Source organism: Rattus norvegicus, chromosome 1 (assembly GCF_036323735.1).
Source record: "Rattus norvegicus strain BN/NHsdMcwi chromosome 1, GRCr8, whole genome shotgun sequence".
Lineage (NCBI taxonomy): Eukaryota > Metazoa > Chordata > Mammalia > Rodentia > Muridae > Rattus > Rattus norvegicus.
The window spans coordinates 185,651,291-185,671,465 of record NC_086019.1 but is presented as its reverse complement, the minus strand read 5'-3'; the positions used below and the strand labels follow the sequence as shown (position 1 = coordinate 185,671,465).

General features: G+C 41.9%; 1 protein-coding gene across 3 annotated transcripts in view; it reads left to right on the top strand.

Moving 5' to 3' along the window:
* The window catches only part of Usp31 (ubiquitin specific peptidase 31), a 66,869-nt gene that overhangs the window by 38,034 nt on the left and 8,660 nt on the right, over positions 1-20,175 (top strand). Inside the window, 8 exon segments of one of the 3 annotated variants that reach the window (NM_001107548.2) lie at positions 442-553; positions 1,020-1,114; positions 3,019-3,096; positions 3,937-4,066; positions 8,986-9,105; positions 11,313-11,538; positions 17,060-17,218; positions 19,243-19,395. In NM_001107548.2, coding sequence (NP_001101018.2) covers positions 442-553; positions 1,020-1,114; positions 3,019-3,096; positions 3,937-4,066; positions 8,986-9,105; positions 11,313-11,538; positions 17,060-17,218; positions 19,243-19,395 — 1,073 coding nt within the window. 3 annotated transcript variants of the gene reach the window in all.

The following is a 20,175-nucleotide window of genomic DNA, read 5'->3' as shown; positions in this document are numbered from 1 at the left end:
TGAGAACTATAAAACTGTCTCTGGTTTTATATGCTGGCTTCTACCCTAGCTAGGAGCTGTCTTCAAGTATCACTTGCTTGCCAATGTGTCTCTTGTCAGTACCAGAGTGTGGCTGCCTGCTTCTCGGATCCTCTGGCCTTACCTGTTCCTGACACTTTATGCCCTGACATACACAGCTGGTCATGCTCCTGTCCACTTTGATGCCTCTTATTCACTGTTTCTGCCTCCTTGTTGCTCCACAGAAGCCATTTGTTCACCTGAGAGATCTAAGCAGTTCTTTTGACTCCATATGAGAATTACCATTGTTAGTTTGTTTTTTTCCTCTGTTTGAGAACTGTCCTAAAACCAGTTAGATTGTGATTTAATCTAAAAAGACCAAAAGTAGGGGATTGCAACTTGAAGGGGCTTGCCGTATTTTAAGGTGACCCCATTGTGTTGTAGATTTGGACTGCCCTTCGTCCTACACCTAGAGAAGACAGTGGCATGGGATCTTCTGCAGAAGGAGATCCTGGAGAAGATGAAGTATTTCTTGAGGCCTACTGTCAGCGTCCAGGTTAGTAAGCATTTTGATATCCCAGTAGAGCATGACGTTTACTCAGAAGCAGCACTTAGTACAGTGAAACTGCTTTTGTTGGGATTTTCAAAACTGAGAATTTACCTCCAGTTTCTGAATGGAGTTGCCACTGCAGAAGTTCCCCTTGAATTGCTCTGTGTTCTCTTATGGTGCCAATCTAGTTCATATGACCAGTGTGAAGGCACTGTAGAACTTTTGTAATTTTAAGAATTACTATTGCTGTGTTAAGGTACTCATAGAAAACCATTAAGTCAGTGTCCAGTGAAAAGCAATGGAATGCTTAAGTACTTGATAAATAAGTTGCATTTGAGTGCCTTGTATTCAAAGGGGAAAAGCATTTTGCAAAGTGAGCTGTTTGCTGCCCCTCTGATCTGTTTTGAAAATGCCGCTTGGAAACATGCCCTTGACTAAGTCCAGCCTAACTCTCATTTGACACTTGATACAGGTGTGCCCATTCAGTTTGCGTGTGGTCAGTGTTGTGGGAATAACTTACTTGCTGCCTCAGGAAGAACAGCCCTTGTGCCACCCGACAGTAGAAAGGTAATAGACAAACACAAAGCCACCTTCAAGAATCTTGCATGTGCCACTTAAAATAATGTCTAATGTCTGCCATGATTTCCATGCAAGCGTCTCTAATTCTTTAAGCTCATGTAGAAATTAAGTACTTGTTTTACTTTTGATTCATAGTAGGTACAAAGTTGTCCTAGTCAGGGTTACTATTATTGTGACGAAACACCATGACCAAAAGTAAGTTGGGAGGGCTTCCGCTTCTACATTATGTCATCATTTAAGGAATTCAGGACAGGAACTAATAGGCCAGGAACCTGGAGGCAGGAACTGTTGCAGAGGCCATGAAGAGTGCTGCTTACTGGCTTGCTCCTCATGGCTTGCTCAGCCTGCTTTCTTACACAACCCAGGAACACCAGTCCAGGATGGCCCCACACACAGTGGCCTCAGCCCTCCTGCATCAATCACTAATTAAGAAAATGCCCTACAGTCTTGCCTACAGCCCCATCTTATAGAGGCATTTTCTCAGTTGAGGTTCCCTTCTCCTCAGTGATTCTAGCTTATGTCAAGTTGACATAAAACTAGCCAGCACAGAAGTATTCTTTGCTCTTTCTTGAAATTAGAGTAGCTCATGTTGTGCGCACCCCCCCACACGCAGAGTCACATATATGTATATATAAATATAAAGAAATTACACTCTTAATTGACCAAGATTGAAGGGTTCCAGGCTAATGTTCTGGGCATGCCATAATCATAGTCATTACTTTTACCTGGTAACTTGTGGTCTAGAAGGTAAAGCCGATGCCCCATAGTTTGAACTCTACTCTTTGGTCAGGTTTCTTGCTATTCCTTTCCGCACTGCAACAAACCTGCCTTTATCTTCATTGTACTGAGTGCGTGAACACGTAACATTGTCTTGTATAGGCTTTGCGTGGACGGTTTCTGCTGTCCATAATTTCTTATTAAGAAAACATTTATTGGTCCTACTCCTCTGATGAAATTAATTGTTCTATTTTGCTACTCCTGTGCTTTTATAAATAATATTATTCTGTTACCTTTATACTATCTATTGTACTAGCAGATCTATGTCTATAGAGTATCCATATGTGTCTACATAAATATGGAAAAATTGTACTGTTTTTATTGTGAATTCTTTTCAGCACATACTGTTGAAAAGCACACAGCTCTGCATGATGATGCATGCCTATAATTCCAGCACAGGAAGGTCAGAATTTGAAGGCTGCTCTTGGCAACATAATGATTTGAACCTGGGGTGTATGGGATCTTGTCTCACCCTACCCCCTCATTTTTTTTTTTTTTTTTTTTCGGAGCTGGGGACCGAACCCAGGGCCTTGCGCTTCCTAGGCAAGTCATTTTTTTTTAAAAAACAATATAGTCTTGTTTGGTGTTAGACATGAAAGTAGGTGAGATAATCTAAAATATTATACCGTATGCAAAAGATAAAAGTTGAATTATATTAGCCATTAGTGATGAATGTCTCAAACAAAGGTGCTAACCAATGAGTTTCTAGTGTGCATTTATGGAGAAGGAAGGCACAGGGGAGTTGACATGGACATGAGTTAGGCACAGTGGGTTGAGGTTGAGCAAGTGTTAGAGCACACTGTTGATAATAACTGCATCTAGTTTGTGTGGATCAAACTCTGCACAGGAGTTGGAAAGATAATACATAGCATCTGAGAGTGTACTAGCAAACCTATAGGGTGATACTAAATCTCTTATACTCTTATTTCTGTACTGCATGTTTATGGTTTTTCATTCTACTTGTAAACTAGTTAGAAAATCAGGCTACATTGGTCTAATTAAAAACTTTCTGACGGGGAACTATAAACATTTTATAACATTCTAGATAGAATGCAATCATATTTAAGTAACTCTTTCGTTTAGAAGTAATATGTGGCTCCACTCTCATCCTTTAGGGCATTAAAGTCCTGTGGACCAGGCGGCACAGCTCATGTGAAACTGGTAGTAGAGTGGGACAAGGAGACCAAAGATTTGTAAGTTACTTCTCTCTGTGTGTCTGTTTGTCTCTCTCTCTGTGTCTCTGTCTCTCTTTCTAACTTTATTGCCATTTTAGCAGCACACAGATATTTCTCTTTAGCTGGAGTATACAAGTCTTATTAGCTGGGTATCTTAAGTGTGTTTTAACACTCTTTTGTAGCAGTTTATTATTATTTCCCCAACTTCTTTCCAAGGCAATAACTTTAGAAAACTTACTGCTGTTGAGGGGAAAGCCATATGTTCACTAATTGCTGTGAAGGTTAGTCTACTTTGATTTTGCTTGTTACAGGACCATCAGCTCTTGTAGGCTTATATCAGACAGGATCAGGTATGTTCAGGATTGTATGGCTGTAAACTAGTAAGCCTGTGTCAAATACATGTCCTTAGATACTTTGGACAAGAATGAATGATTTAGGCGGAACTGACAAAGAGGTAGTTCTAGTTAAGAGCACAACTCTTGCAGAGGAACCAAGTTCAATTCCCAGCACCTGCTAGGTGGCTAACAACAGCCTGTAACTCCAACTTCAGGAGCTCTGACACCTGACCTCCATGTGAACATACACTCCCATGTGCATACCCTTGCAGATACATGCACATACACTCAATTTAAGACAATGAGCATAACCATAAACAATTGAAAAAATCTAACTCCAAGTCAACTCCTGAAATAACTTTGTAGATGGAGACATTTCCAAGAACATTTTTGGAATGTAGAAGAGTTAATTGACCACATTCTTTGAATATCTATTGGGTTATGAATTTATAAAAAGCCGCTGTTGTGTCTGTGAATGTTTTTATAAGACATTCTCTGAAGGCTGCTTTCCCTTGAATTGCAGCTTGTTTGTAAACACAGAAGATGAGTATATCCCTGATGCAGAGAGTGTCCGTCTGCAGAAGGAGCAGCATCATCAACCACAGACCTGCACTTTATCACAGTGTTTCCAACTCTACACCAAAGAGGAACGGGTAAGATGCAGGGCCTGCAAGATGACAGTGAGGAGATTCATCCTGCCCCAGGAATTTTCATTCCCACAGACCCTACACATTTAAGTGAGAATTTTAATGTTAGTCCTTAAGAGCTTTTTTAAGGAGTGACTTAAATTTTTGAGTATTTGACGTGTGTCCTAGTTAGGGTTTTATTGCTATGAACAGATATATGACCAAGGCAACTCTTCTAAGGGTTCAGAGGTTTAGTCTATTATCATCAAGGAAGGAGCATGGCAGCATCCAGGCAGACATGGGGCAGGAGGAGCTGAGAGCTCTCCATCTTCATCTGAAGGCTGCTAGCAGAATACTCTCTTCCAATAAAGCCCACACCCACAGTGACACACCTACTCCAACAAGGCCACACCTCCTAATAGTGCCACTGCCTGGCCCAAGGGTATATAGTTAGTGCTCTAGAAATGAACCTTTGTAATTATTTGTTTTCTTTTTAATGACTTGTTTTTTCATTTCAATTTGGAATCTTAAATTATTTTTCCTTAGTAATGAAAACTTTTCTCAAATTTTTTTTTTTTTTTTGAGACAGGGTCTCACGATGTAGTCCTAGCTGCTTTAAAACTTGCTCTGTAGACTAGGATGGTCTCAAACTCAAGGCAGTCCTCTCCTTCTCCCTCCTGGGTGCTGACTGGGATTACAGCCGTGGCGCCAATACAACCCAGCTTTTCTTAATTTAGTACACATGTACCGTAAGCACAGGTGTCAGTATCTAAATCAAATTTAGATTGAGTAATTAAGATAAAGAATTAAGTTTCTTAGTTGTGTAAGCTCCGTCTCAAATGCTTCGGTGACTGTGGCTCCAGTACAGAGCAGCGCAGTATCATGTTCTGTTGGATCGTGGTGTGCTGGACCACTTGGCACAAATGGTTTACATAGAGTAGGGATTCAGTAAGTGTTTAAATGTTGAATGGATGGGTAGATAGATAGATAAATCTCTGGGGCCTCCGCCTATGGGAAATCTTGGCCAGATGTCTGTAGAATTCATCTAATCTTCTGTTGCTGTTCGTGGTCTGTGTTAGTCTGACTTTGTATAGCTGTGACAGAACACCTCCTATACTCGAGATAAAAAACTTAAGAGGGAAAGATCTATTTTAGCTTCTGGTTTCAGGCCATAGTCCTTTGTTCTGTTGATTCTGGGTCTGTCATGAGACAGAATTCATGGAGATGGGGAGTATGTGGAGGAGAAGGCTACTTGCCTCATGGTTGGTGGGAAACAAAAAGATAGGAAGGGGCCAGGAAAAAGAAAGTTCTATGGTGGGTGACCTACTACCTCCAGCCAGATCCTTCCTAGGTCTCCAGAACCTACAAAACAGTGTTACTGGGTAGGGACCAAATACTGAGTGCATAAGCCTTTGGGAAGCACTTCTGTTAAACCATAGCAGGATCTTAATTTTGACCATTTTAGTGCACCCTTTGCTCTTATACATATGTAATTAGGCACCTTAGGATTAGAAGGGACTTTAAAACTTCTTTTTTCTATTCTTCTACCTTATTTAAAATGAATGATTGTTCCAGCTGCCAGAATGCTTTCTGTTATGAGGACTTCACCCACATAAGAACCGACACCCATTTAGGTCTGATAGGGACTGAAATTAGCCTGAAATAGGGCCTCTGGTCACACTAAAACAAATAGTAATTTTCTTCAAATATTGGGAAAAATTTTTTTAGAATCTGAGTTCTCTCCTCAAAAGACATATGTTTATCAATTTTCAACTTAATTATAAAGCAGCCATTTGGCTTTGGAACTAGGTGATTGAAGACTCTTGGTTCATCCTGTGTTTTCACTATTTGTGTTTAAAAATTGACTTGAGAGATGTTTGAAACCAATACAAAGCTTAGGGGTTAGCAGATGTGCCAGTGGCAGCATTGGATCTACAAAACAGCTCTCTGCTCTGGATTGAGGAGTTTGTGATGACGAGAGCGGTAGCTCTAGAGCTCACTCATGTAAAGGTTTCTGAAGTACCTGTAGTGTGCTGGGTCCTGCACAGGGCAGTCTGACACTTAGGGATCAAGACAGTGGTTCTGCCTTCAGGCTGTTCACACCCTACAGCAAGAAAGTAAGTATATAAAGTTCTAAGCTAGGAAGGAGCTTGACATGGTTGAAAACACGTGTAACCAGTGTGGCAGGAGCACAAGAGCTAAGGGAGAGAGTTAGATAGTTTGAACCCCAGCTAGAGCTGTGACTCATCTGTCTCTCACTAAATGTTCTTGTATCCAAGAGAGGTGTTTGGCCCCTAGGATGTGCTCAATAAATACGCACTGGAATTTGTATGGGGTACTTGGGAAGTTTAGTGTGGGGCCAAAAATAACAGTAGAGATATAGCGGAGGAGGTGGGACTTAGCATTTGGTTGTGTGACAATAGTTTGGGGTCCAGCAGTTTTCAGGCTCAATACTGATGAGCAGCATCATATGGGTGTGAGTCATTATTCTGTGCATGGAGGCTTTAGAAACAGTGCTAGAACTGTGATGGTGCTGGTGCTGCTCTTGCCATGTGTGCTGTTGATGAGGACAGCTCATTAGGATGCAGGTGAAAGAGAGGGTGGGGATGGTGCATCTGAAGTCATGAGACACCCAAGAAGATTTTGATGAAGGAGGCATTGAGGGGGTGGGGATCTGACAGTTAATTGGGGACACGAACTGTGAATGAGGTGTTGGTTAATTTCATATATAAGGAATGTATGTAGTGGCTATTCCTGGTTGCCAACTTGACTATATCTGGAATGAACTACAATCCAGAATTGGAGGGCTCCCCTGTGATCTAGCTCTTGAGGCTGGAAGACACAAGTTTCTGACCTGGATCTTGGCATGGAGTTCTTGAGGCATAGTGGCCATGAAAAGCTTAGGTCTAGGCAAGGTAGTACACACCTTTAATCCCAGGAGACTGAGGGAAGAAGATCTCCGAGTTCAAGGTCAGCCTGGGACAAAGAAAGTTCCAAATCCAGGCATGGTGGTACACACCTTTAACTTGGGCCACACCTTCTGCTGGAGGTCTATATAGGGACATTGGAACAAGGGAGACTCAGTCTTCTTCACCTGCTTGCCCTTACTTGCCAGCACATTCGTTAGAACCTACTTCTACAGAAGAGCAGCTGAAACACCCAGCCTCATGGGACTGAGCAGCTACTAGACTCTTGGACTTCCCATTCACAGCTGCCCATTGTTGGGTTAGTTGGACTACAGACTATAAGTCATCACAATAAATCCCCTTATATAGAGAGATATTCTATAAGTACTGTGACTCTAGAGAACTCTGACTAATAAAAGGAACATAATCTAAAGGTTGGAAATGCAGAAGAGAGGGATCTTGTCTTGCCATGAGGAAGACCTGTGTAGAAGATTGACTGGAAGTCTGTATTCCTCTACAGAAGTACCCCCATTGCCAGGAAGACTTCATAGGCCAAGAATTCTCAGAGTGCAATCACAAGGCCTAGGAGTTTTCCAGTAGTTTATAGACAGTACAGAAACTAGAGAAATGTCTTAGGAACTATCAGTGATTAGATATTATGACATTAATACTATATTTCATGAAAGTATCTGTTTATAATCTGTTAGGATTAAACGGAAAGAAACTTACTTTTGACAGTGTGAGACTGTGTAGCCACACAAGGGGAGGACTGATATGCCACGTGAGATGTGGGCTTTACTACTAGATGATAGTTTAGTTCCCCTTCATCTGGCTTTCTGATCACTCCTATTTACCTAAATATAAATATCTCCCCTTCTGTCTCCCAATCTTTTCTGTGAACATGATTGAGTTGCATCATCATGAAAACAGATCTCATCAATTGTGCTTTTTAAGTTGCCAGACTGGTCTTTCTCCTCTGTTTGACCCAAATTTACTGTTGTTAGCCCTTTTGCCCCTCAAAGGCTCTCCTGGTTTATTTGATGTGTAGAGTGCATACTGGTCTCTGAGGTTCTCAGTGGCCTTTCGGGCTTCATTTGAGCACCTTACAGTGCATGGCACTAATGACTATATTTCTCATCACTTTTTATTTTTTGCTTTACCTAAAGGGAATGCTTCTGGTTTCCAGTTTTTTGGCTCTATCTTTAGAACCTGGTGGCTTCTAAGGTTGAGTATTTCTCTTAAAACAGACATTTTCTGCAAGCTTCTGACTTTGACTTTTCTCTTCCACTCTGAAGGGAATTGTCTTCCATTTCCAGGGTTTCCTTACTTCATCCCATGTGTGATCCCAGGTTGGATGTTGTCTCTCTATGCTGGACTTCTCATGTATTTGACACCTCTAAGTTGACATATCCCCCGCTTTCCCATTTAGAGGTGCATATTTGGCTGTAGAGTTTTGGACTGATGTTTGGAAGAGCTTATTGAGAGCATGTGGGGAAGACTGCATGGAGCAGTTCAGTGCTGCCACAGGAGAGAAGGGTTAGGACACAGCAAGTATGGCTGAGAGTGAGCAAGAACTTGGAGTGCAGTGGTGTTCATGGAGGTTAGTGTGTAGAAGAGACAGGCTCAGAAATGGAGGAACATGGAGTGAAAGGAAGAAGAAAATAGGAGGGACTGGGTCTTGGGATGGTCCCCTATGCTCCACCTTGGTGGGCAATAGTATGATTTGCTGAGGTAAGATGGTCTAGACCAAGAAAGTGCATAGGTGATAAGTTACGATTTGGGGCAATGCTGGGTTTGGAGTTCATCTGTAACAAGGGCGTTTAGTCATTCTTTGAGGGAGGTTTGTTTAGCACTCATCCAGTGTCCACACCAGCCTGGTGCTACTTGTGATTGTGTTATCCAATTGGCTGTTTTCCTGTGCAGTTTTCAGAGAGATGCTGAGGTGATACCAGACCCTGGCAAGAAAGTAGTCCAGCTGTCTGCCATGACAAAGGCTTTCATTATGTGATGCCTAATGGAAGTCCCGCTCCTTGTTTCCAGCTTGCTCCAGATGATGCCTGGCGGTGCCCACACTGCAAGCAGCTGCAGCAGGGGAGCATCACATTAAGCCTGTGGACTCTGCCTGATGTGCTTATCATACACCTTAAGAGATTCCGCCAGGTGAGAAAATCCTGTCACTGGAAAAAGCTAGTGTGACCTGTTTCTCTTGACTCCTCTTAGTGGCTTGTGTGGGTTCTCGGTTGGCCCTGTTGGATTCACCCATTGATGTTGTCTGAATGTGTCCATACATGTTTGACCGACCTTATCTGTGGTCATATTTTCTAAAGAAAAATTTGAGTATCCCATGATCCTTTAAGTCTTGAACATTGTACTTCATGAACATGTTTTACTTCATTCTTGAGGGTTTGCTTTAGACTTGTAAGTGTTTTGCTTACATTTTAGTGTGCTTACTTTAGGATTGAGAATTGATCCTTTGTGAGAGAGGTAGAACTGTATTTCTACCTAATGTAATAAGCAGTATTGCCCTATTCCAGGGAGTTGTTATATAGTTGGGGAGGTGAGTCATACGTAGATACAAACGTGAGCTTTTTGGTACACCGCTTTATGAGTCACTTTCCCCAAAAGTCTATCACCTAAGGTGAAGAATGTCTTACACAGCCTCATCGTAAGAGAGACTGATGAGAGGTGAGCCTTAGTGAACCTTCGTGGCTCAGATTTAAGAGGGTTTGTGCCTGAAAAATGAGCAGATGTTTGCTAGATGAGGAGAAGCAGGACTGTATCTTCATGTGACAGAGGAAGCAGTTATGCTGAGCCTGGGCCTGAAGAGGCTGAAGCAGGGCAGTGGGATAACAGAGTCCAGAAGAGGGGGTAGTGGTGGGAGCTGAGGTGGGCAGAGAGCAGCTGTTCAAGCAAGCCCTTGAAGGTAGAGTTAGGTCTTAGTGAAGTGCTTTGAATAGAAGTACAATTGCCAAATACATGTTTTGAAGTGATCGTGTCAGCTGCTGAGTGTTTAGCAGCTGAACAGTTACAAGTTTCGTGAGCATCATAGAGGTGGCTTAGGACAGAGTTATAGCAGTAGGTTGGCGAGATGTGAAAACCTAAGAAGGAGCAAGGGTGGCAAGGTGACACACACCTAGTCCCCAGTCTTGGGTTTCCCTAAGCATTAAAGTGGAACGTAGGGGACTAGCCCAAATTCTGAAACCTTTCTAGATTCAGAGCTGGGCTTCTGTGGTGATGAAACATGACATTTGCCTGGGCATCCCCCTTGGGCTCTGCAGGTGGAAATTGACTGAGGTTTCTAGTCCAGTCTTTTCCGTTTTCTCCTAATGCTAACTGACTTCCTTCACCTTTTCCTTCCAGAATCCCAGACTCAAAACGTCAGTGTCATCTTGGGCATCCCTTCTTGTCACTCTAATCTAGGTAGCCACTTGCTCAGGTTGACTTGGTGTTTTCATGGATTTCTTGTATGTTTCTTCTGCTTGCTGTTACCCTGCCACTAAATGGTTTTCTCTTATTGCTGATGCAGTTGCTGTCTTTTAATTGATTTCTGAGTCTCTATAACTCTGTCCTTCCTATGTGTTTTACACACTGCTCACAGTTCTTCACTTACAGTTCTGGAGATACCACTTCCTCCCTACAGACTTCAGTGCTTCTCTCTACACTACAAAATAAGGTCCCTGCTCTTCAGCCTGGCCCTCAGTCAGAAGCATTTCTCCTATGAATGTGTATTTTCCTTTAATAGATCCATAAATCCTAAGGATTGTCACATCTGTGTCTGATTAGTTTTTAAATGTTCTCCTGGACATAGAAAATAGGAACAGTATCCATTCAATAGATTTTTATGTTTCAAGGATATTCCACAGGGTTTAATGGAAAATACAGATTATTCAGATTGTTGGCTAAATAGCTAAGTTCAGCCAAGTAAATGTGCATGTTGGAAAAGTAGAGATGAAAGGGTCACTGTCCGATTCCTCTCCTTGCTAGGTATTGGGGTTTGTCCTTTACATAGTTAACTTTCTCTTCAGACATCCAACAGGGCTGGGGTGTTAGGATGAACTACCTGAAATTGTCACTTTGCTTCTAAGTTGCCCCCCACCCCCGGCGCCCCAAGCCTTGACAGATAAAGAAATGAAAATCTAGAGGTTCCTCCCCCTTATGTTGCTCCTCATTGGTTCTACTTTAAGTTGTACTAGAGCTTGTTCCTGTAGTTAACATTACTAATCTGTTTCTTTATTATTTGTCTTGAGAAATAGCAGATAGGTGATTCAAAGTGATTTAACTGACAGGGCTCACATTTCATGCTAAACTGATCTTTCTATCTGTTTGCATTAAAATGTCATCAGAACTTGTTTTTCTTCTTGCAACAGGAAGGAGACAGGCGTATGAAACTTCAGAACATGGTCAAGTTCCCCTTGACTGGCCTGGACATGACACCTCATGTAGTTAAGAGAAGCCAGAGCAGCTGGAGCTTGCCATCTCATTGGTCCCCATGGAGACGGCCCTATGGACTCGGGAGGGACCCTGAGGACTACATCTATGACCTGTATGCTGTGTGCAATCATCATGGCACCATGCAAGGGGGGCACTACACAGGTCTGCAGTGTGAGAGGCTGCGTGTCTGTACTGACGCTTCTTTCAAGCTGTTTTCTTGTAGCTTTTGAACCCCCCTTTCTCTTCCAGTGTGCCTTTGACCAGCTCTGAGAACAGCTTCATCCTTCAGATCTCTGTCTAAGATCAAATGCATGAACTTTATTCTTTTTCTGAGTTCATTCATCTAGTAGTAAGCAGACCTGATAGGAGAATGTTTGTACAAGACAGCTGAGGAGCCACTCTTGTTTACCCGGCTGCCTCCCCATTATAGCCATGCAATGCTTTTGCGGTTCTAGCATTTCCCTAACTTAGAAAGATCATGAGCCACTTTCATGGCATCTGTTCTTTTAAGGGTAAATTTACTTTGTATTATAAAAGCACCTCTGTTCAGCATGCGAAGTGTAGAAAAAGGTGGAAAGAATGCCATTGTGAAATAGGCTTATCAGACATACCAAGATAAAAGTTACTAACATTTAAAAAAATCATGGTTAAAATACACATGATTAAGCTTAGCATTTTAGTCAATGTTAAGTGTCCAGTTTGGTGGCATTGAGACCACATTGTTGGCCTTCACCATCCATCTCCAGAACTCTTTCATTTCTCAAACAGAAACTTGTTAAATAGTAATTTCCTTGCTTCTGTCTTCCAGCCTCTGACAGCCATCACAATCTGTCTCAGTGAACTTATTAATGCTCTAAGTGCCTTTTGTATGTGGAACCACACAGTATTATTAGTTCTGCAATATTTTATTGAGCATAGTGTCTTTAAAGTTCAGCCATAGTAATGCTTTGATATATGAGATATATGTTCAGTGTTTTTCATAGTTTTGTGCTATTTTACACTGATGTAACTATACTGGTGTATTTTACTCATGAATATTGAACACTTTGTAGTTAGCTTGCTATGGACTCACATCAGTGTCTAAAATCCCACCATGTATCTTCTAGGAGTAGAAACAAGTAGACAGAGATGTAGATACAAATAAAATTTAAGGGCAGTGTAGTGTGTGTAGTAATTGGTAGTGGAGATAAACCAGGGTGGCGTGAGGGTGTGGCGGAAGCTACCTGAGATTGGAAACCTGTTTGTGCTCTCAGAGTGAGAGCCACACCTTTATGGTGGTGAAGATGATGTTGCTTAGTGATTGGTAACGGCTTAGCTCGTGTCATTACACTGATATTCTAATGACACATTATCTAACATTGCATTTCTCAGAACGGGTTTCTCTTAAGTGACATGACTAGTAATCATTGCCGTTAATAAACAGATATTGTTTCTGTTTTTAAACTTTTAATCTAATATTGATGACTCTTCGTGTACATATATTTTTCTGAATTTTCATTCTTTATTTTTTTGAGATAGAGTCTTGAATTATGAACCATGAGCATGTATGAACCATGTAAAGGCAGGTTTTAGGGTTTCTCACTTAGATATCTGTTTACATAAAGATTGATGCAAAAGAACTACCATTAATTGGTTAGCTGTATATTTCTCTAAACTCATTGTTGTATCCTTTATCGTCAATATATTTGATGAACGTGCCTCACAAGCTCAATTTATCAGTGCAGTGGTTTTTCTGACAAGACCTTGGCACTCTAATACTGGCTATTGACGTAACAATGGTAGATGAAGATGAGGTGGGGTTGGGGGTACCTGCCAGATGGTATTTTGAAATCCTTGAGGTTCTCATAGCAGTTAGCCACCGACTCCCTTACATATTGGCAAGGTAGTGGTGACTGTTGGCTTTCCCATCCTTGCATGCTCTCCCAACCCACTCTCTTCCAGTCAGAAGGGCAGGGAGGTGACGAGCTGTAACCCCTCATTCCTCAAACCCTTTTAGCTTAACCCTGCTGGCAGCAGTTATTCATGAGAGGAGCAGCACAGCCTCTGGGTGTGTTCATGACAAAACAGCTTGGTTTTCGCTTGTCTGGGAAGCAATTGCTAGGGAAAAAGAGGCTCCCACAGTTCTTTCACATCACAGAAGACATTAATAACTTAAATATCTTTAACCTTGTACTTTTGTTTAAACACTATTTAGATGGCAATGCAGTGTTTATCTAATTTTATTGCAACCACTTGTGTGTTGATTTATTTCTAGTTGGATTTATTTGATTTTCTGACATTGCTAGTAATGTCTATTTTCTTAGATACTTAGATATGACATAGTCATGGGATTTTGTATTCTTTACTCTTAAAGTGGAAGGACTTAGAAGTAATTGAAATTTGCTAATTACTTGCTGTATTAAGACCATCACCAGCATTTCTGGTTTATACTTACTCTGCTTCAGCTTTGGTAAAGAAGTCATTTTACAAAATAGTCCCTCTTATTACATACTGTGTAGGCAAAATATTGTTAGGGGAAAATAGGACAATGCAAGATTTCAGAATATTGTGTTGTTTGTTATTTAGAACAGACTTTGGAAACCTTGTAAAAGCCCTTGGGAGCAGTGAAAGGAGCTTGGGGAAGATTATAGAGCTTTCTTCCCAGTCTGAGAACTTGGCTGAATAACTTTACTTAGGCCTGTGAAGCATATTAGTGAGTCTATCTGCTCATTGCCGCTTACCTAGGAGGTGCTCACACAGTCTGTGTCAGCGCTTCTCAGCCTTCCTAATGCTGCCACCCGTTCATACAGTTCCTCACGTTGTGGTCACCCCCACCCAGTTATTTTCGTTGCTACTTCATGACTGTAATTTTGCCCCTGATATGAATCGTAATGTAAGTATCTGTGTTTTCCAAAAGTTTGAGGTGACCCCTATGACCTTCAAAGGGGTCATGACCCGGTGGTTGAGAACTGCTGGACTTTATCATTTCCTTTTTTCTGTTCTATGTGTGTATTTGGGTGTGTGTTTGAAGGCTAGAGGACAACCTTAGGTGTCCTTCCTCAAGCTTTGTCTACCTTGTTTTGGGACAGCCTCTCACTGACCTGAAGCTCGCCAGTTAGTCTAGGATGGCATTGAGCCTTCGGTATCTGCCTGACTTTGCCTCCCCAGCAACAGGGGTACCACCATTTGCCACATGGACTGGTCTCCCCAAGCTCCTCCTTTTTTTGTTCTTAAAGTAAACCATTGCTTGTCTCATCTCTAAAGGTTTACAGTTCCACTTTAGAGAAAACAGTCCTTGGCATTACTCTTTTTTTAAAGTTGCATTTATTTATTTGTATTGAGGGACGGCAGTTCATGTGATTATCAGAAGACAGCTTGTGTGAGGCAGCTGGTTCTTTTTCCATCATGTGGGGCTCAGAGATCAACTAGGCTGTAAATACCTTTACCTGCTGAGCCACCTCCCAGCATTTTTTAAACTGAAGATACTGTTTTTTAAATCTTTACTAGAATGTCTTTGATGTATTCTTGCTGTAACTGCATGGTACACATATGGCTAACCTGTGCAAGGATTTCAGAACAGAGCTTATCTAGCTTTTCTAGATAAAGGTCTTATTATTTTGTATTTTAGCATTTCAATCCTTCATAAGCCAATTTTGCAAAATATAACGCAAATGTTACAGCCGTATCATATTGCTAGATGCTTTTGAATATTTATCCTTGTTTTGTTGCCTCCTTTTGTGGACAAATGCCAGTGTCTAAGTGTTTGAGTAGCTCTGCCCTTAAAAACACTTTAGGCAGTGTTAGTTAGAAAAGCAAGTAGAATTATAAAATAGTTTGCTTATTAGTTACTGTGTGGCCTTTCCATGCCACAATCAAGAATAGACCATCCTGAAAGGAAGCAGACTGAACTAGAGCAGTAGAGCAGGGTTACTCTGTCTCCTGGTGGGTGTCGCTGTGCAGTTCTGCTCCCACTCTCCTCTCCAGAATAGCAGCCTCCTCCCAGATGGGCCATTTGTGTATATCAGCCTGGCCTGACACCATTGGCCCAGCCAGTGCTGTGTTGCTATGATGTCTCCACTTCATCCTCTCGGGTTCTGAGAGCTGTGCATGATCTTCCTCCTACATTTGGAGCCTTTGCTTCTCTTTTGGGACCTGTCTAGCTAGAAGCAATTCCTCACCTGGGTCCCTTTCATCTTTGTGGTTCCATACTTGCAAAAGTGAAGTGGCCTAATGAGGGTGTCACTCACTGTGTCTCTCAGAATTGTATGCACCTTGTCCTTGAAGGCCACCCTAAGTCTGTGTGAGCATTTACTGAATATTTCAGCTATCATCTGTGTTCAGTAAATGGATATTTTTAGAAATGTGATAATAATGTGCTTTTTCAGAGCAAGCTTCATAAGATTCCCTGATCTAGCCTAATAGTATGACTTGGTTTCATGGCCTCATGGTTTTGGGCTAGTTATGGTGTTATGGTGCTTGTGATTGAACCCAGGTTCTTGGGCTTGCTAAGCACATATTCTGTTATTGAGCTAGACTCTCAGCCCCAGACTCTTAGGTTTTTTTATTGGCTCTTGTTGGTTCTTTTTGTTTTTCTCAATGGTACTTGAATTGTCTTTATTTTTATCTCAGGCTTAGAGTTGCAACTATAGAGAAGACTCCACGTGTGTATTCCTAATTTCTGTGTTCTTAAGTTTACCAGGGAACTTACGTAGATTGTTTAGGCTTTGTCTGAAGGAAAATGGTGGGGCATGGTAGGGCTTTAAGTACAAGCCAAAGGATTAGATGCTGTATACTCACATGCCGTGTACAAAATGCCATATGTTCATCCTCCTTCAACTGCATGACCATGTGCTAGGCAGTCTTTGTATGTAGGGTAGTATGGGTGTATTTGTGGAGTTTGTGTGTGGAGGTCAGGGGTTCTTCTTGGGTGCACCTACTGTGTATCTTTTTATTGTTGTTGTTTGTTTCTGTTTTGCTAATTTGACTAGGCTAGGTGCTAGGGATTAAACTCAGAGCCTCATCTTTGATCAGTACTTTACCAGCTCAGCTACATCTCCAGCCCCATAAGCAGTCTTTCTGAGCCTGTGTAATAATGTACAAATTACTGTGGAGTGATTTGTAGTAATGATAAATCTCAGGATTAAATGAAATGTTTAGATTATGTTAGGTATTAGATGTCAGTCGGTGGACCTTTCATATTATTTTATGTCCCTAATAAACACTAAAGTAATACAACAACAAAAATCAAAGTTCTTTACCCTGCCTTTTGACCCTGAGACTAGATAATTCTATGTTATATAATGCTTCGTATGCATTGTGAACATACCTGGTCTCTCCTCACTAGATGCTGTTGGCCCCACCCCACCATTTGTGACAATCAAAGTGTTTTCATTCATTGTTAAGTATCTCTAACAGGAAAAAACAATGTCCCTGGCAAGACCTACTTATACTTAGAAGTATAATGATTTTTTTTTTTTTTTGAGATGAAACTGTTATGTAATTGGAGAACTTAGGAATTTCTTAGAACATTCTGCCTGAGTATAAATTGAAATTTGGATTTGTTTTTTCTTACTATCTTTCTGTTACTGTGAGCAATTTAAAATGCTGTTGAATTAATTATATAAATAAAATATAAAGGATGGTATCTGTGGATAGAGTACCTGGTACAGCCTTGCTGGTGCTGACAGTGGACTCTTTTTGGCAGCATACTGTAAGAACTCCGTGGATGGTCTCTGGTATTGCTTCGATGACAGTGATGTGCAGCAGCTGTCAGAAGATGAGGTGTGCACGCAGACAGCTTACATCCTTTTCTACCAGAGGCGGACAGCTATCCCATCATGGTCAGCCAATAGCTCCGTGGCAGGTAACCTGGTTCTTGGATGTTTTTTCACAGAGCAGGAGGTTGTAATTCATGGTCTAGAAGATACCTCAGAAAGCTTCGTTACTGAAAGCTTAACAAGATTAATTTTCACAATCCCACTTAATCTGGGTTCTGATATGATTTCAGTCAAGGAAGTTTGGGTAGACTCTGAACTACCATGGACCAGCAGTTCAGAGTTCATAAAAAGATAGGGCTGAGCCCAGTCAAACTATGCACAGTGTTTATTTGTTGGGTGTAGGCTGATGTCATTATGCAGGTGAGGGCTGGCACAACTTAGGTCAAGGCCATGATTGGACAGTAAAAGAATAAGACAGGGACAAAGTTTTTGTAGGGAGGGAGAGAAGGTTAAGGGGAGAGAATCAAAATGGAGACTGAGAAGGATTACCCAGATCCCTGTGGTCCCGAATTGCCAAAGTAGCTGGGATGGATTTCTATAGACAAATGTATCTTATCTTGGTGGGCAGTTTATATCCTTATCAATTGGTTATAAGTTAATTGTGTGGATGTATTATACATTGAGTATTTAACATATAAATCTGGTTGTTGGGTTACAGTTTGTTGAGTCTTGATATTACCATGTAGCTGGGTTCCCGGCTGGCCAGGGTGACTAGCAATGGGAGTGGAGAGACCTCTGGGGCCAGAAGATAGCTAGGCTAATGTGGCGTGGTTCCTAACTGAAGCCAGCCACTGCCGCCGCTGAGATAAATTAAGGTTAGTTCTATATGGCCCTATGGTGCCAGAACTAATTCCAGGGGGCGGCTGTCCGGGTCTGAGAGTACCAGGGGCCCAGCACGGAACGGTGATGCTTGGGAACCAGTCATGCCCCTTTTTTAATTATACTGCAACAGTTGGGTAAGTGCCTGGAGGAATAGTGTTAGCAGCCTGAGGTGCTGTTCTGACATCTGCTTAGTGTATCTTAGAACATGGCTCATCTGAGCCCCACGATCATCTCAGTGGGGCTGCTGTTTGTTGTAACACTGAAGGTTCGTGAAAGCATTCTGTAAACAATAAAGGACCATTAGAAAGAGAGTCCTTTCTCTACAGTAAGAGTAATCTCTTCTGTTAAGGGTACACATTGATGGCAGTTAACTGAGGATTTAGCTTTACTGATGAGATGGAATTTATTATGTTAATAAATGTAGAAATGAACCCCATACAACATGGATGCACCCTTCCTACTGCAGAGTATGGAGAAAAATAGGTAACTTGAAATGTGCTAATATATATCAATAGGGAAGGCAGGAAATGGTGACCTATGTCCCTTTCCAAGGCTCTACAGTAGTGTGCTTAAAGCAGCTGAAGGAAGCATCACTCTAGCAGAGTCACCCCTTCAGGAGACAAGCTCTACCCAATGTGTAGTCTGTTCACTTGACTGGCTGAGGGAATTCTGGTATTCTTGGGCCTTTCCAGTATCTCAGATGTACTCGAAAATGACAGTCTCTTGAGGTCTGGTTGACACAGGTTGCTACATATAGTCAATTTCAAGAGCATTCTCTATTGCTCTACTATAAGGCATACTCCTGGAATTGACTGGACAGACTGACATTCAGCATACCACTGTGCTACCGTGTGTGTGTGTGTGTGTGTGTGTGTGTGTGTGTGTGTGTGTGTGTATGATAATGACTTCAAAATGTCCAAAGGACATTGAAGCTACCAATAACAATGTCTATATTATCATTCTTCCCCTGGGTGGTTCAGTAGACTGCCAGTGTACATAGTGAGTCCTTGTAGAGTGAGTGGATGTGTGTCCCTGTTCTATTATTCCCTTGCCTGGATTAGGTGTTGCTTTTGGAAACATTTATTCTATATTTGCATTTTGTTTCCATAACCTTCCTCTATGCAGGAATTGCCTGAAGTTTCTTCATCTTTGTTAGGGATACTCATCTCTGGGGGTGTGTTTAGCTCTGGGGTGAGGAGACAAGTCTCTGGCTTGACTGGCAGCACCTTGACAGGATGTGTGTAGTGCAGGACCCTGGCTGACCTAAGGATTGTCTCCTCTTCTGCAGGTTCCACAAGTTCTTCTCTGTGTGAGCACTGGGTGAGCCGGCTCCCAGGAAGCAAGCAAGCCAGTGTGACTTCTGCAGCTTCCTCCAGACGCACATCCTTGGCCTCACTGTCTGAGTCTGTGGAGATGACAGGGGAGAGGAGTGAAGACGATGGTGGGTGTGGGTCCTGGTTTCCAGTTTCCAAAGTGGCAATGCACGGACAAAGCACAGGTCTTCTCAAGGATAGTATAAACTCAAAGGAGTTGGTGTGCAGAGCTGGACTGTGGCTTCTCTGTGACTCCGGGCTTTTTTTCTTCCACTTCATTATTTCCCCCTTTTATATTCTGGCATACAGATTAGAGCTTTAACACTTTTTTGTTAAACTTGGGTATAAGGACTCATGTTCTAATGTGCCTGGGACTGTCTCGTGTAGAGTTGCTATTCTCTGCTTAATGAGGACACCGTTGGCTCAGATTGACCTCTACTCTAAACATAGTCACAGTATCAATTCTGGACAAAATCTAATTAAATATTGAAGTGGGGTTTGTTTTTGTTTTTGTTTTTCTTGGTACCTTTCACTTACTGCTTGAGTATTGACAGAATAGCCCTTAGTGCTCTAAGGAACCCCAGGTGGCATGGGATGGATTGCATAGCCAAAGTACTAAGAGCTGGAAGTGGGAGAGGGTGAGCTCAGCCTCTGTAATGTAGACAGTGACTCACCTTCCAATGAGGCTCACTTGGCTGCCAATCTTTCAGTTGCTTTAGTCTGCTTCTAGGGGTGATGGATAATTCTGAGAGAATGAAGTGGAGCCAAAACTAAGCCAAACGAGGAGGGCTGTGGCATGGCTCTGGCTCTATCTGCTTTGATACTTTACTTCCTTTCTTGTGAAGCAAGAAGATAATTGGACTATTGGTGCTAAGCCCTATCTCATTCTAAAAACTGACTAGTGAACC